Genomic DNA, 13471 nt, shown 5'->3' with positions numbered 1-13471 from the left:
CATCATATGACCCCTTTAAGAAATAATGCAAAGAAAAATAATAAATATGATAAACCATATTTAAAAATAAAAAACACGTTAAATGTACATTCACGTCCATGTTTTGACAGTATTAGCCAAAAATACTTCTAAATAATATTTGCACTATCTGCATTTGTTCACATGGTAAAATGTAATAAGCCTTGACCGTGTGCAATCACTTCAGTGCTTCAAAACAAACCGAATGAATACTGGTATTTGTCATCAGTGAAAGAAAAAAAAAACAACCTTTTGCTGTAGTGACATGAATACAAACATTTGTTTGTGAGGGTGTTGTGATGAAATGGTAGCCTACGATATTTTTTATGTTTTCTTTAACCTAGCAATTTAGGGTGTTTTATTAGTTTCCATCCTGTACGTCTTTTGTACAATCTTAAAAAAAATAAAATTATGAATGGTACATTTCTACAGAAAGTGGCATCATTTTTGGCAGGAGAACTTCACAGCATATGTATTAGCAATAGATGGGATGTTTGATATTTTGTGGTAGCCTATTGGTTGGTTTGTGTCAGGCTGATGATACACAGGGCAACTTTTTGAGCAATGTTCCCGTGCAACTTTGGGAAATGTTGCCGTCAACAGGCAACCAGGTGAGACAAAGGGCCCACGACCCATCTAAAGTATTTAGATAGAAATTAGTTACCCATTCTCAATGGGAAACATTGCTCAAAAAAAGTTGTCAGCCTCACTCTCAAACATTTCATCCTGTTTAATAATATTACAGAAATTGGGTTTATAATACTATATAAAATTGTCAAAAAGTAGCCTACAGCAGTTACAGCTCTTATCAAAATTGAACATCCTCATGAAAGCTAACAGTCAATTTCTCTTTGAGCAAAGGCTTATTTTAGCTCTTTGATTTCATACTCACCCTGTAAACTTAAATTGTAAATAATTTAAATGTTTGTGCCTGATTTTGAGCCTGAGCTCTAACAGGAACGATCCATTAAAACAACATATGGGTTTTGCAGAATTTTCATTTTTTGGCGATCTGTTTGAATAAAGATCATGTATTTGAGTGTATTAGAATGCTGAAACAGTGCAATGAATGTGTCAGCGAAATGCCCTTTTTTTATAATGAAAGATAACACCTAAACACCTCACTGATAATGTTACACAGCAATGCACTATGCCATACAATGTGATGATATGGAGTGGCATTGAAGCTTGTGGAATGAAAGGTTCATTCAAGAGTCCATGGACCACTCCATGTGCCTTCAACCGGGCAAAAATAGCTCAAAAGTTTCCACTATCAGTGTTCTGTACCGATTCACTCTTAAGAGTGCAAATCACAGGTCCTACTGATCAGTTGAGTCTCATTCTCCCTGCTCTTCTCTATTGATTGTTCCTCTGCTCCAGCTTTGGACTTGTTTGCATCGCACACTAGGTAGATGGCATTCTCCGGGCCGTTTTTGGCATCAGATGTACAGCAGATGTTGGATCTCCCGCAGAGGCGGTTGACTTCTTGTTTAAAGGTCTTGCTGAAGATATAGTAGATGAGCGGGTTGTATACAGTGGATGACTTGGCGAACAGACAAGGTAACATGCTGACCTCAGGAGGGATCGAGTCACCGGGCCGGTAGAAGGACCACAGGCTGACGATGCCGTAAGGCGCCCAGCAGCCGACAAACCCAATGCTGATCAACACAGCGATCTGTAAAAGCAAAGAATAACACGTTCAGATCTGTTTTGGGGGCAGATGATGTTTGTATGCTCTATACATATGTAAAACTAGAAATACGCAGCTTTTTGCTTCATGTTAATTGATGGACTGGAGGCATGTGGATTACTTGTAGATTAATGTGATGTTTTTATCAGCTGTTTGGACTCTTATTCTGACGGCACCCATTCACTGCAGAGGATCCATTGGTGAGCAAGTGAAGCAATTTCTCCAAATCTGTTCCCATGAAGAAACAAATGTTGGCCTAACAATATTTTACTGTAAAATTACATGAAATACCCCATTAGATCATAGAGTACGGGAACTTACTGTACACCAATTAACAGGATTTTACCATAGTCTTTCACCATTACATATATGATATTTTTTTACAGTGCAGGTTTGTTAGACATTAAGATTAGGAAGCAAGTTAGGGAAAAACATAATGACCATCAAAAACAACGTGGCTGTTTTGTGTCACGCAGTCTCTTTGTGAATCCATTGACAATGCACAATATGAATGCTGAATGCATCGCTGTCTTTAAACAACCTTCAGATAATGTGAAGCTTCTCTCTCTCTCGCTCTATATATATATATATATATACATATAATTTTGTGTGTTTTTTAGCTTGTTGAATATATCTCTGTTTTTAATTTTTTTGTTTATTCAATTTTAGTTATTTTAGTACATCAACTTTACATGTAAATGAGAAACGCTGCTTTGGCAACTAGCATTGGAAACACACGTAAATTCATACGTGTGCATTAAAACAGTGTCTCAGCAAATCATGTGACTAAATAATTTGCTCAGGCGATTGACCGTTTCTTCCCAAAACTCCCTCAACTTCCATTTTTGCTTCTTTATTAGTGCCAGATTCCCTGGAAGTGATGAGTTGGATTCTCTTGATTCGGATTCTTCTCTTCTTTATTTGCAAATTGTTTTTCCAGTGTTCTGATGTTTTGCGTAATTTGCATAATTTAAATAACTGAAATGATTTAAGCAGCTTTTTGTTTAAGGCAGTAAGTTTGAATGCATGCACTAAACCCTGGAAAACATCTTGTACGAAACATCTTGTGTGTTCCACAAAACATCAAGGTTTTAAACATCAAGATTAAATATTTCATATGCAAACATGTTTTTTAATATTTAAAGAAGTATCTAATTGATGCCTGGCCACTGTGACCTAAACATAACTAGTAACTCGGATAATTGCATCTGCATCTGTCTTGCTGTTTTGTACACGTCTTGTATGAGTTATTGAGGATAAAGCCGTCAGCTAGAAAGCCTCTGATGCTCTTGAGTTTCAGATCACGTTCAGGTAAGCACATAATGTACAGATCTTATTTCATAACAGCAGTGTAGCTGGTGCGAACATTAACTCAAACAGACTCACCACCATGAGCCGCCGCTGCATCTTTATCATGTTGGGGATGTGGTTGCTGTCGTCCATAAACTTGTAGGTAATGTATAGTTTCAGAGCAATAGCAGAGTAGCACGAGATGATGATGATGGCTGGGAGGATGAGGTTCATGAAGAAGATGGTGATGACAAAAGACTGGCTCTGTTCCTTCATGTCCTTCCAGGCCAGAGTACAAGACAGGCCAAAGGACTCCGGACCGTATTTTCCCCAGCCAATCAAAGGAAAAATAGCCCAGAGCAGCGCGTACAGCCATGTGGTCACCACAAGGATCTTTGCGTACCTTTTGCTGATTTTCTCTTCTATGGAAAAAAAAAACAGACAGTTAAAGTTGAAATAAAGGGGATCTGAATGCATAAGCAGTTTTTATATGTTGCTCTTTTATTTTTATTTTATATTTAGCATTTTATTATCTTCCTTTAAGAATAATTTAACATAATCTAGTTTTGTATGACAATTTTCACCTCCTATCTGATTTATGAGCTGCTTTTTGTATCGTGAATGCCTGCTGCTAGTGGCTGTCAAAATGTGCAATTTGCTTATGAAGTGCCATACTTTTGTTCTTGTTTCCAAAAATGGAGCAAATGAATGGAACCATGTGGGCTGACTGTGGCTTGAAAGTCCGAAACATGAATACTTACAAAAGTATAAAATAAAGTTAAAGCAGAAATAACTTAACAATAACTGTTTCATTTCATTTAATTTCATGTTTTAACAATAACTTTCATGCTCAAGCATATATTTTTGATTTGATCACATTTGGTCAGATGATCCACAACAAATTATTTTATTTTAAAAGAACAGAGAATATTTGTCTTTCCTTGTTATTTTATTTTATTTTGTTTGTTTGTTTATTTATTTATTTCTATTGATAGATACTCTAGATAATTTTATTGTAGAGATATTTATCTTTGTAGTGGAGTAATTTCAAAACCCTAAAACTTCCTTTGTAGCACATTGTAGGTGTGCTTTTCCAGATTACAGATACACAAATAAGCTGAATCTGACATCTGGCACTAAATGCAAACATGAATAATAGATTGTTTCATTTTATGAAAACATGAGTAGTGCTTGCTCATGCAAAATTAGCCACTGTGATGCGACTGTGAAGTGTTCCGGTTGGTTGTTAGGCAATGCTATGTGGTTTCTAGATTGTTGTTAGGACATTCCATGTGATTGGCAGTGGGTTGCTGGATGTTTTCTAGGGTTTTCTGGGTGGTTGTTTAATTTAACGGGCCTACTTAATGAGTTATTCTGGGTTGGTATCTCTTCCAGCTCTTTATATAAAATAAAAAAAAATCAGTTTTGACAAGCTTACCAAATTTTAAATTTCACTTTGTGCCTCCCACAAAGCTATCATATAACTTGAAGACTTGAAATATATACCACATGGGCCATATGGACTAGTTTTATTATACTTTAATTGTGTTTTTTGGCTGTTGAGAAGTTTAGGAGTATAAATCACCATGCACCTAATAAAAGCATAAGCTTAAACTGATGCACAATATCTCTATTTGAGTTCCACGGGAGAAAGAAAGTCATATGGGTTTTGCAGAATTTTCATTTTTTGGCGATCTGTTTGAATAAAGATCATGTATTTGAGTGTATTAGAATGCTGAAACAGTGCAATGAATGTGTCAGCGAAATGCCCTTTTTTTATAATGAAAGATAACACCTAAACACCTCACTGATAATGTTACACAGCAATGCACTATGCCATACAATGTGATGATATGGAGTGGCATTGAAGCTTGTGGAATGAAAGGTTCATTCAAGAGTCCATGGACCACTCCATGTGCCTTCAACCGGGCAAAAATAGCTCAAAAGTTTCAACTATCAGTGTTCTGTACCGATTCACTCTTAAGAGTGCAAATCACAGGTCCTACTGATCAGTTGAGTCTCATTCTCCCTGCTCTTCTCTATTGATTGTTCCTCTGCTCCAGCTTTGGACTTGTTTGCATCGCACACTAGGTAGATGGCATTCTCCGGGCCGTTTTTGGCATCAGATGTACAGCAGATGTTGGATCTCCCGCAGAGGCGGTTGACTTCTTGTTTAAAGGTCTTGCTGAAGATATAGTAGATGAGCGGGTTGTATACAGTGGATGACTTGGCGAACAGACAAGGTAACATGCTGACCTCAGGAGGGATCGAGTCACCGGGCCGGTAGAAGGACCACAGGCTGACGATGCCGTAAGGCGCCCAGCAGCCGACAAACCCAATGCTGATCAACACAGCGATCTGTAAAAGCAAAGAATAACACGTTCAGATCTGTTTTGGGGGCAGATGATGTTTGTATGCTCTATACATATGTAAAACTAGAAATACGCAGCTTTTTGCTTCATGTTAATTGATGGACTGGAGGCATGTGGATTACTTGTAGATTAATGTGATGTTTTTATCAGCTGTTTGGACTCTTATTCTGACGGCACCCATTCACTGCAGAGGATCCATTGGTGAGCAAGTGAAGCAATTTCTCCAAATCTGTTCCCATGAAGAAACAAATGTTGGCCTAACAATATTTTACTGTAAAATTACATGAAATACCCCATTAGATCATAGAGTACGGGAACTTACTGTACACCAATTAACAGGATTTTACCATAGTCTTTCACCATTACATATATGATATTTTTTTACAGTGCAGGTTTGTTAGACATTAAGATTAGGAAGCAAGTTAGGGAAAAACATAATGACCATCAAAAACAACGTGGCTGTTTTGTGTCACGCAGTCTCTTTGTGAATACATTGACAATGCACAATATGAATGCTGAATGCATCGCTGTCTTTAAACAACCTTCAGATAATGTGAAGCTTCTCTCTCTCTCGCTCTCTCTCTCTCTCTCTCTCTCTCTCTCTCTCTCTATATATATATATACATATAATTTTGTGTGTTTTTTAGCTTGTTGAATATATCTCTGTTTTTAATTTTTTTGTTTATTCAATTTTAGTTATTTTAGTACATCAACTTTACATGTAAATGAGAAACGCTGCTTTGGCAACTAGCATTGGAAACACACGTAAATTCATACGTGTGCATTAAAACAGTGTCTCAGCAAATCATGTGACTAAATAATTTGCTCAGGCGATTGACCGTTTCTTCCCAAAACTCCCTCAACTTCCATTTTTGCTTCTTTATTAGTGCCAGATTCCCTGGAAGTGATGAGTTGGATTCTCTTGATTCGGATTCTTCTCTTCTTTATTTGCAAATTGTTTTTCCAGTGTTCTGATGTTTTGCGTAATTTGCATAATTTAAATAACTGAAATGATTTAAGCAGCTTTTTGTTTAAGGCAGTAAGTTTGAATGCATGCACTAAACCCTGGAAAACATCTTGTACGAAACATCTTGTGTGTTCCACAAAACATCAAGGTTTTAAACATCAAGATTAAATATTTCATATGCAAACATGTTTTTTAATATTTAAAGAAGTATCTAATTGATGCCTGGCCACTGTGACCTAAACATAACTAGTAACTCGGATAATTGCATCTGCATCTGTCTTGCTGTTTTGTACACGTCTTGTATGAGTTATTGAGGATAAAGCCGTCAGCTAGAAAGCCTCTGATGCTCTTGAGTTTCAGATCACGTTCAGGTAAGCACATAATGTACAGATCTTATTTCATAACAGCAGTGTAGCTGGTGCGAACATTAACTCAAACAGACTCACCACCATGAGCCGCCGCTGCATCTTTATCATGTTGGGGATGTGGTTGCTGTCGTCCATAAACTTGTAGGTAATGTATAGTTTCAGAGCAATAGCAGAGTAGCACGAGATGATGATGATGGCTGGGAGGATGAGGTTCATGAAGAAGATGGTGATGACAAAAGACTGGCTCTGTTCCTTCATGTCTCTCCAGGCCAGAGTACAGGACAGGCCAAAGGGCTCCGGGCCATATTTTCCCCAGCCAATCAAAGGAAAAATAGCCCAGAGCAGCGCGTACAGCCATGTGGTCACCACAAGGATCTTTGCGTACCTTTTGCTGATTTTCTCTTCTATGGAAAAAAAAAACAGACAGTTAAAGTTGAAATAAAGGGGATCTGAATGCATAAGCAGTTTTTATATGTTGCTCTTTTATTTTTATTTTATATTTAGCATTTTATTATCTTCCTTTAAGAATAATTTAACATAATCTAGTTTTGTATGACAATTTTCACCTCCTATCTGATTTATGAGCTGCTTTTTGTATCGTGAATGCCTGCTGCTAGTGGCTGTCAAAATGTGCAATTTGCTTATGAAGTGCCATACTTTTGTTCTTGTTTCCAAAAATGGAGCAAATGAATGGAACCATGTGGGCTGACTGTGGCTTGAAAGTCCGAAACATGAATACTTACAAAAGTATAAAATAAAGTTAAAGCAGAAATAACTTAACAATAACTGTTTCATTTCATTTAATTTCATGTTTTAACAATAACTTTCATGCTCAAGCATATATTTTTGATTTGATCACATTTGGTCAGATGATCCACAACAAATTATTTTATTTTAAAAGAACAGAGAATATTTGTCTTTCCTTGTTATTTTATTTTATTTTGTTTGTTTGTTTATTTATTTATTTCTATTGATAGATACTCTAGATAATTTTATTGTAGAGATATTTATCTTTGTAGTGGAGTAATTTCAAAACCCTAAAACTTCCTTTGTAGCACATTGTAGGTGTGCTTTTCCAGATTACAGATACACAAATAAGCTGAATCTGACATCTGGCACTAAATGCAAACATGAATAATAGATTGTTTCATTTTATGAAAACATGAGTAGTGCTTGCTCATGCAAAATTAGCCACTGTGATGCGACTGTGAAGTGTTCCGGTTGGTTGTTAGGCAATGCTATGTGGTTTCTAGATTGTTGTTAGGACATTCCATGTGATTGGCAGTGGGTTGCTGGATGTTTTCTAGGGTTTTCTGGGTGGTTGTTTAATTTAACGGGCCTACTTAATGAGTTATTCTGGGTTGGTATCTCTTCCAGCTCTTTATTAGCATTTGTCTAGCAATAAGAACAAACAAGAAATCTATTTGTTTCCCTCCACAGCAGTTATTCCCATGCCAAGTTTCATTTCAATAATTCAGTGTTTGTCGCCCAGCATGAGACAGCCAAAAAACTCTATTAAGTTAGCTTTACTGAACTGTCATGTTGAGTTTGTGTGTAAATGACAACTATCTTCTGTAACAGAGCTCCCTAGCAGCTCTCAGTGAGAACATGACCTCTTACAGAGCTGAAACCAGATCACTCCCTCTGTCAAATCATTACAGAAACCTTGCTTTGTTATGTTATAGTGGAATTAATCAGAAATGATTGGCTGTATTATATACATTTAATAAATTGATAATGTTCTGTTTGGGGTCTCAGCGTTATCAATTCCATTTAAAAAGTATGGTCAAATGAATATTCTGTGTTTAGTACAAGATTAGCTCAATCAACAGCATTTGTGGCATAATATTGATTACCACAAAACTGATTATGATTAGAGCAGAAATGTGAAGCTCATCATTTTATAAAAGCACCTGACTTAATTTTTCAGTTAAAATTGTGTATTATTTGAGGTGCAAAGCTGTTAAAATCATCCTTTTTACAGTTGTTTTAAGGTTTTTAGATTAGTTTTTTATTTTTGTAGCTGATAACATGCATCAGACAAACGTCTGTACCTCTGAAATGTTCACCATTGCCATTCTCAACAGAACTTTGACATGGTAAGAAAAGATAATTGAACTCTCAGGAGCTCTGAGGCTGTACCACTCATTAGAAATCAATGCAGGAGTCTGAATAAAAATAGGTCCACAGATAGAGCCCAGGGGAACTCACTGGGTGACTGGAGCGATAAAGATACAATGAATCGAACAATAGCCATAATTGTCAGGGTCATCATGCTAGCTGCTCCAAAGAAAAATCCCATCAGGCCGTAGTACACACAGGTGATGTCTCCTCCTATCCAATGGTGGTTCCAAGCTGAGGCTACAGCCAGCGGGTACATGGTGACGGCTGCTCCCAGATCTGTCACAGCAAGATTTACACTCAAATACTCAGGGGGCTTCATGTGGTTTGACCGCTTGTATGCCATCACAAGAACCATCAAATTCCCCACAATGGAAAGAATTGCTGCATGTGAAAGACAAAAAGAAGAAATACATACCCAGATGAAAAACGCACTTCCGTAATGTACTTAAAATGCTCTATTTTCACACACTAATTTTGAACTAAATATAGTAAAAATTATTCTCTAGTGCCTCTTAAGAAAAACTTAAGATCATCTAAGTGTACTCAACTGTGCTATTTTGGGACAACATGAATATGAACTAAAATGTGCTTTTAACATACTATCTCTGTATTTTAGAAATGTATTTAGTTACCACTTGTAGTACACATAAACCCTTCTTTCATACACTAGTACACTTAAATGTACTACAAGTGGAAAGTGGAAATAAAAGAAACGCTTATTACTGACCCTACACTTTTGAAAGATAATGCATGTGCACATTGTAGCTATTAACCATCCCGCTTTGTATAACACTAATTATATCGGTAATTCTCGATTCTGACTGGTCAGCTGCTGCACTATATGCTCAAATATTTTGTCAAGCATTCCAGCTTGTCTTGCCATGTATTATAATCGCTTTATTCTCACACATTAAAATAATTTAAACTTAATCCATGTATTACATTAAAATGTAATTTCCATTTATTTATTTTGACAGAAAATATATGACATACTGTGTTTTGATTTTGTGATCATGACTGGCTGACTATATCCATCTCTATCACTTACACATTCTTCCATATTTGCTGAGAAAATGCAAGATGCTGTATTATATCTATATATGAATTTTACTTGGATTTTTTATTGTTTTATATTAATGCATATTGTGCACTGCATTTATCTTATGCATTTGGCCGACACTTTTATCCAAAGTAAAATGCATTGCATTCAAGGTTCATTTTATCAGTCCATATCCCACATTCCTGGCTTTGCTAGTCTCCTTTTAACCTACAGATCTTATTATATAGTGTTTTGTTTGGAGCAAAAGTTCAGATCAAATCCCAAAGACAAATTCTTCATGTAATCTTATGTAACCCCATCGTCAAACAGTCTCTTGTGTCCTTACTTTGTGTCTCAGCCTCACTTTTATCTCAGTAACCTGTGTCATCTTGCCTCCTCTATAACCTTCTTGTTTTGCCCTTCAGCCATGTGTAGTTACACAGAGCTGTCGAGATGCTTTATCACCAGTTTACACTGGTCCATTCATAACCAAACTGGAGCTTTAAACTGCATTTTTAGCAGTATATAATAACTGTGGACTTACATTTACTGTATGAATTTGGCAGGCGTTTTATCTAAAAGCAATTATATTGCATTCAAGACATACAGTATGCATATATTAATCACTTCATGCATTCAGGAATTTAACCCATGTCCTTGGAGTTACTAGCGTCACACTACAGTTGACGTTATAAGGACAACTTAGAACATGTTTTACACAACAATCAATGAAGGTCTAATGGGGTGAATGTCACATAACCACGGAACATGTTTTATATAGCCTAATGGAATTTTAATCTTAAATAATTGTAAAAAATATTTTAGATTTTTATTTTTTTGCATTGCATCCTCACTGATTCTTATTACTGTAATGTGATAAAAATCAAATGTTCATTTCTGACTACATTTAAAAAGATTAACTATTTGTCAATCATAGTCGTATTTTTATGCTTATTTAAATAAAAATAATAAATAAATAAAAATCTATTACCGCATCATACAGTACTGACTGATGTTCTAATTTAAATGTAAAACCCACATCCTGTACAAACTCATGAGAAATTTCCAATAAGTCCTAAGCAAGTTTTAGCTTGGTTTCAGTTCTAACCCCACATACTGTATGAGCTAACGTGGCTGAATGTTCCTAGCATTGTCAGGATTGATCTGTGCTGTGCCAGTGAAATCTTTTATTCTTCAACGTTGACTGATGGATATGTGGATTACATCTAATACAAGCCATCTGTATTCATACATTTGAAAGCATTACATGTGATTCTATAGGATCTCACTGCACCAGAAAACAGATCTGCTCCAGATTTCTGCGTATATGTCTCACTGTGCCATTTACAACACGATTTTCTAATAGAAAATTGGACTCTGCATAGAATACTGAAAAAAGACTTGATATATACAGTCTGCTCTGGTGACCTGGAGGTCTCGGAGGTTATGCTTCATCTTTGAGAAGAGAAAGTCAAGACTGGTTTTGCAAAGATGATAGAGACCCATCAGTCTCTTCATCCTTGGAGTAATGACATGGATGATTACTCTGTCCTCAGACAAACATCATTTTCACTTGCCTCTGACACAACTGCATTGTTCACAGTTAAACCTACTGATCAGTTCAAATAAGCCTGGTCTCTGTACGATTACATATACTTATATTACTGTATCTCGAAATCCATGACACAACTTTTGAATTCTCTATATAAATACTAAATGAGTGACAAAGGATGGGAGAGAATGAAAGAAGTCATAGACACATATTTTAATATCTTAGCACTAACAAAAAGCCAGTGACCAACCATTATTACCCAGAAAAAAGAAAGCTAATTGAACACACCATATATAGTGAGCATGTTGTCACAATGGAAACGGCCATTAAAATATAAACAGTAACTTGACTCTCTCTATATGAATATTAAAAGAGTGAATGAAACAAATCATTGATTTCTATCAATTATTGGAGGAAAACAAATAAGAGTTCTTGTTCTTATCAACAAAGGATGGGAGAGAATGAGAGCATGCAAACTTTTTTACTCCAATCTATTGTTGCAAGTAAATTTCACATACAAAAATATCACGTGATTGCTGTTTTTTTGTTGGTTTGGTTGTTTACATGCATACCCCAAAAGGATAATTTTGGAGGTTTACACTGTAAAAAGTGGTAACCTGCTATTATTACCTTAAAGAACTATTTCTACCTGATTTAACCCACAAAAATTGTTTTATTGGTGTAAATTAATAGCCCCGGTTTCTCCTAAATAAAACGTACCAAACACTGCGTTTTCAGAATAACTACCCCTTTTGAGTCATTAGGTAAGAAGTTTAATTAATCCGTCTGGACACACACAGACTCACTAGTACGCGCCAGAAACGGTTACCAAAAAAGTTGGAGATCCAGTAACGCAATCTTACCGATGAGCAGCAGGAACGCACCAACTCCATAATCCACAGCAGGTGATAGTTTAGAGGAATAAATATCCATGTGAACAAGTGAGATGTGTTCTTCAGCGGGACGAGATGTTAATTGCCGGATAGAATCGCGCTCGACATGGATCGGTGCGATTTGGAAAAAGTTACAGAAAATATATGCGCTGCGAAATTCCACTGAAACAAGAAGCTATAGCTAGACGATCCACACTGCTGTCCGGTGTCAGAAACATCTGATGTCCAACAGAGATAAAGAACGCGATTAAATGAAGCCCCCACCTCAACAACATACCGAGAAAATGAAGCGATGCCGCTGTTTTTGCTCAATAACAGAAGAACTCGCCAGAGGTTACTGGTGCTCACTGAACGCCCTCAATCCAGCGTCTGATACTACATCTCTACAAGGGTCCTCTTCATTAAAGTCCTCAAAAGGAGGAGGACCACACTTAAGTCCCGCGTAAGGATAGATAGATAGATAGATAGATAGATAGATAGATGGATGGATGGATGGATGGATGGGTGGATGGATGGATGGGTGGGTGGGTGGATGGATGGATGGATGGAGGGATGGAGGGATGGATGGATGGATAGATGATGGATGGATGGATGGATGGATAGATAGATAGATAGATTTTTATATTTTTTGAGTGCAACTGGAAAAATAATAAAGGAGAACAAAATATTGCTGTGGTTTATTTACAATGTTTTATTTAAATTAAAATAAAACAATTATATATACATAATTATATATATATATATATATATATATATAGAGGGAGAGAGAGAGAGAGAGAGGTCTATAACTACTGTTATTCTGTTTGTTTTGGAGAATCAAAGTCATATCTCATACAAGTGCATTACTGTCACTGTACAATAGCCATAAATTGCAATCATGCATCCTCACAAAACACACTTGATTACAGAAAACACAGAAATAAATAAGTAGTTGATTCTTCTTTGCATTTGGGCAATTAAATCAAATACAATTAGCAAGCTACAAATTTTTTTTTTTCGAAGTTTTTTTTTTTACATTTAATTAAACAAACTGGGACTTTCATCCTAAAGTAAAAAATGAATAATCAACTCTGGAGCCATTTAAAGTATAGGGCACCAAGGCAATTATATGTTATTCTGAGATTGAGATATCTGAGAGTTTCAGCACATTTGGTTTGT

At 36.2% G+C, this 13471-nt stretch overlaps 2 protein-coding genes across 2 annotated transcripts; both read right to left on the bottom strand.

Moving 5' to 3' along the window:
* Positions 1 to 1315: 1315 nt before the first annotated feature.
* Positions 1316 to 3716, bottom strand: LOC107603079 (opsin-5-like). The gene is made up of 3 exons (XM_016295775.1): positions 3674 to 3716; positions 3095 to 3420; positions 1316 to 1693 (listed from the first exon to the last, which is right to left on the bottom strand). Exons 1-3 carry the CDS (start codon positions 3714 to 3716, stop codon positions 1316 to 1318), a joined length of 747 nt encoding a protein of 248 aa, XP_016151261.1.
* A 1262-nt stretch (positions 3717 to 4978) lies between these two features.
* LOC107603078 (opsin-5-like) lies at positions 4979 to 12353 on the bottom strand. Its single transcript, XM_016295774.1, has 4 exons — positions 12284 to 12353; positions 8917 to 9210; positions 6784 to 7109; positions 4979 to 5356 (listed from the first exon to the last, which is right to left on the bottom strand). The coding sequence occupies exons 1-4, from the start codon at positions 12351 to 12353 to the stop codon at positions 4979 to 4981; spliced, it is 1068 nt and encodes a 355-aa protein (XP_016151260.1).
* Positions 12354 to 13471: the final 1118 nt, after the last annotated feature.

The sequence above is a fragment of the Sinocyclocheilus grahami genome, unplaced genomic scaffold (assembly GCF_001515645.1).
Source record: "Sinocyclocheilus grahami isolate Dianchi unplaced genomic scaffold, SAMN03320097.WGS_v1.1 scaffold340.1, whole genome shotgun sequence".
NCBI classification, from domain to species: domain Eukaryota; kingdom Metazoa; phylum Chordata; class Actinopteri; order Cypriniformes; family Cyprinidae; genus Sinocyclocheilus; species Sinocyclocheilus grahami.
The sequence above is the reverse complement of the archived record's forward strand: the minus strand, read 5'-3'. Positions and strand labels throughout refer to the sequence as shown.

What these genes read in the sequence shown, in the direction of transcription:
- LOC107603078 (XM_016295774.1), bottom strand. Translation starts at nt 12,353, where the DNA reads ATGGATATTTATTCCTCTAAACTATCACCTGCTGTGGATTATGGAGTT. An exon ending in TGCGTTCCTGCTGCTCATCG is followed by an intron (nt 9,211 to 12,283) that starts GTAAGATTGCGT and finishes TTTCACATGCAG; the next exon opens with CAATTCTTTCCATTGTGGGG. An exon ending in TTTATCGCTCCAGTCACCCA is followed by an intron (nt 7,110 to 8,916) that starts GTGAGTTCCCCT and finishes TTTTTTCCATAG; the next exon opens with AAGAGAAAATCAGCAAAAGG.
- LOC107603079 (XM_016295775.1), bottom strand. Translation starts at nt 3,716, where the DNA reads ATGGTTCCATTCATTTGCTCCATTTTTGGAAACAAGAACAAAA. An exon ending in TTTTGGAAACAAGAACAAAA is followed by an intron (nt 3,421 to 3,673) that starts GTATGGCACTTC and finishes TTTTTTCCATAG; the next exon opens with AAGAGAAAATCAGCAAAAGG. An exon ending in TGCAGCGGCGGCTCATGGTG is followed by an intron (nt 1,694 to 3,094) that starts GTGAGTCTGTTT and finishes TTGCTTTTACAG; the next exon opens with ATCGCTGTGTTGATCAGCAT.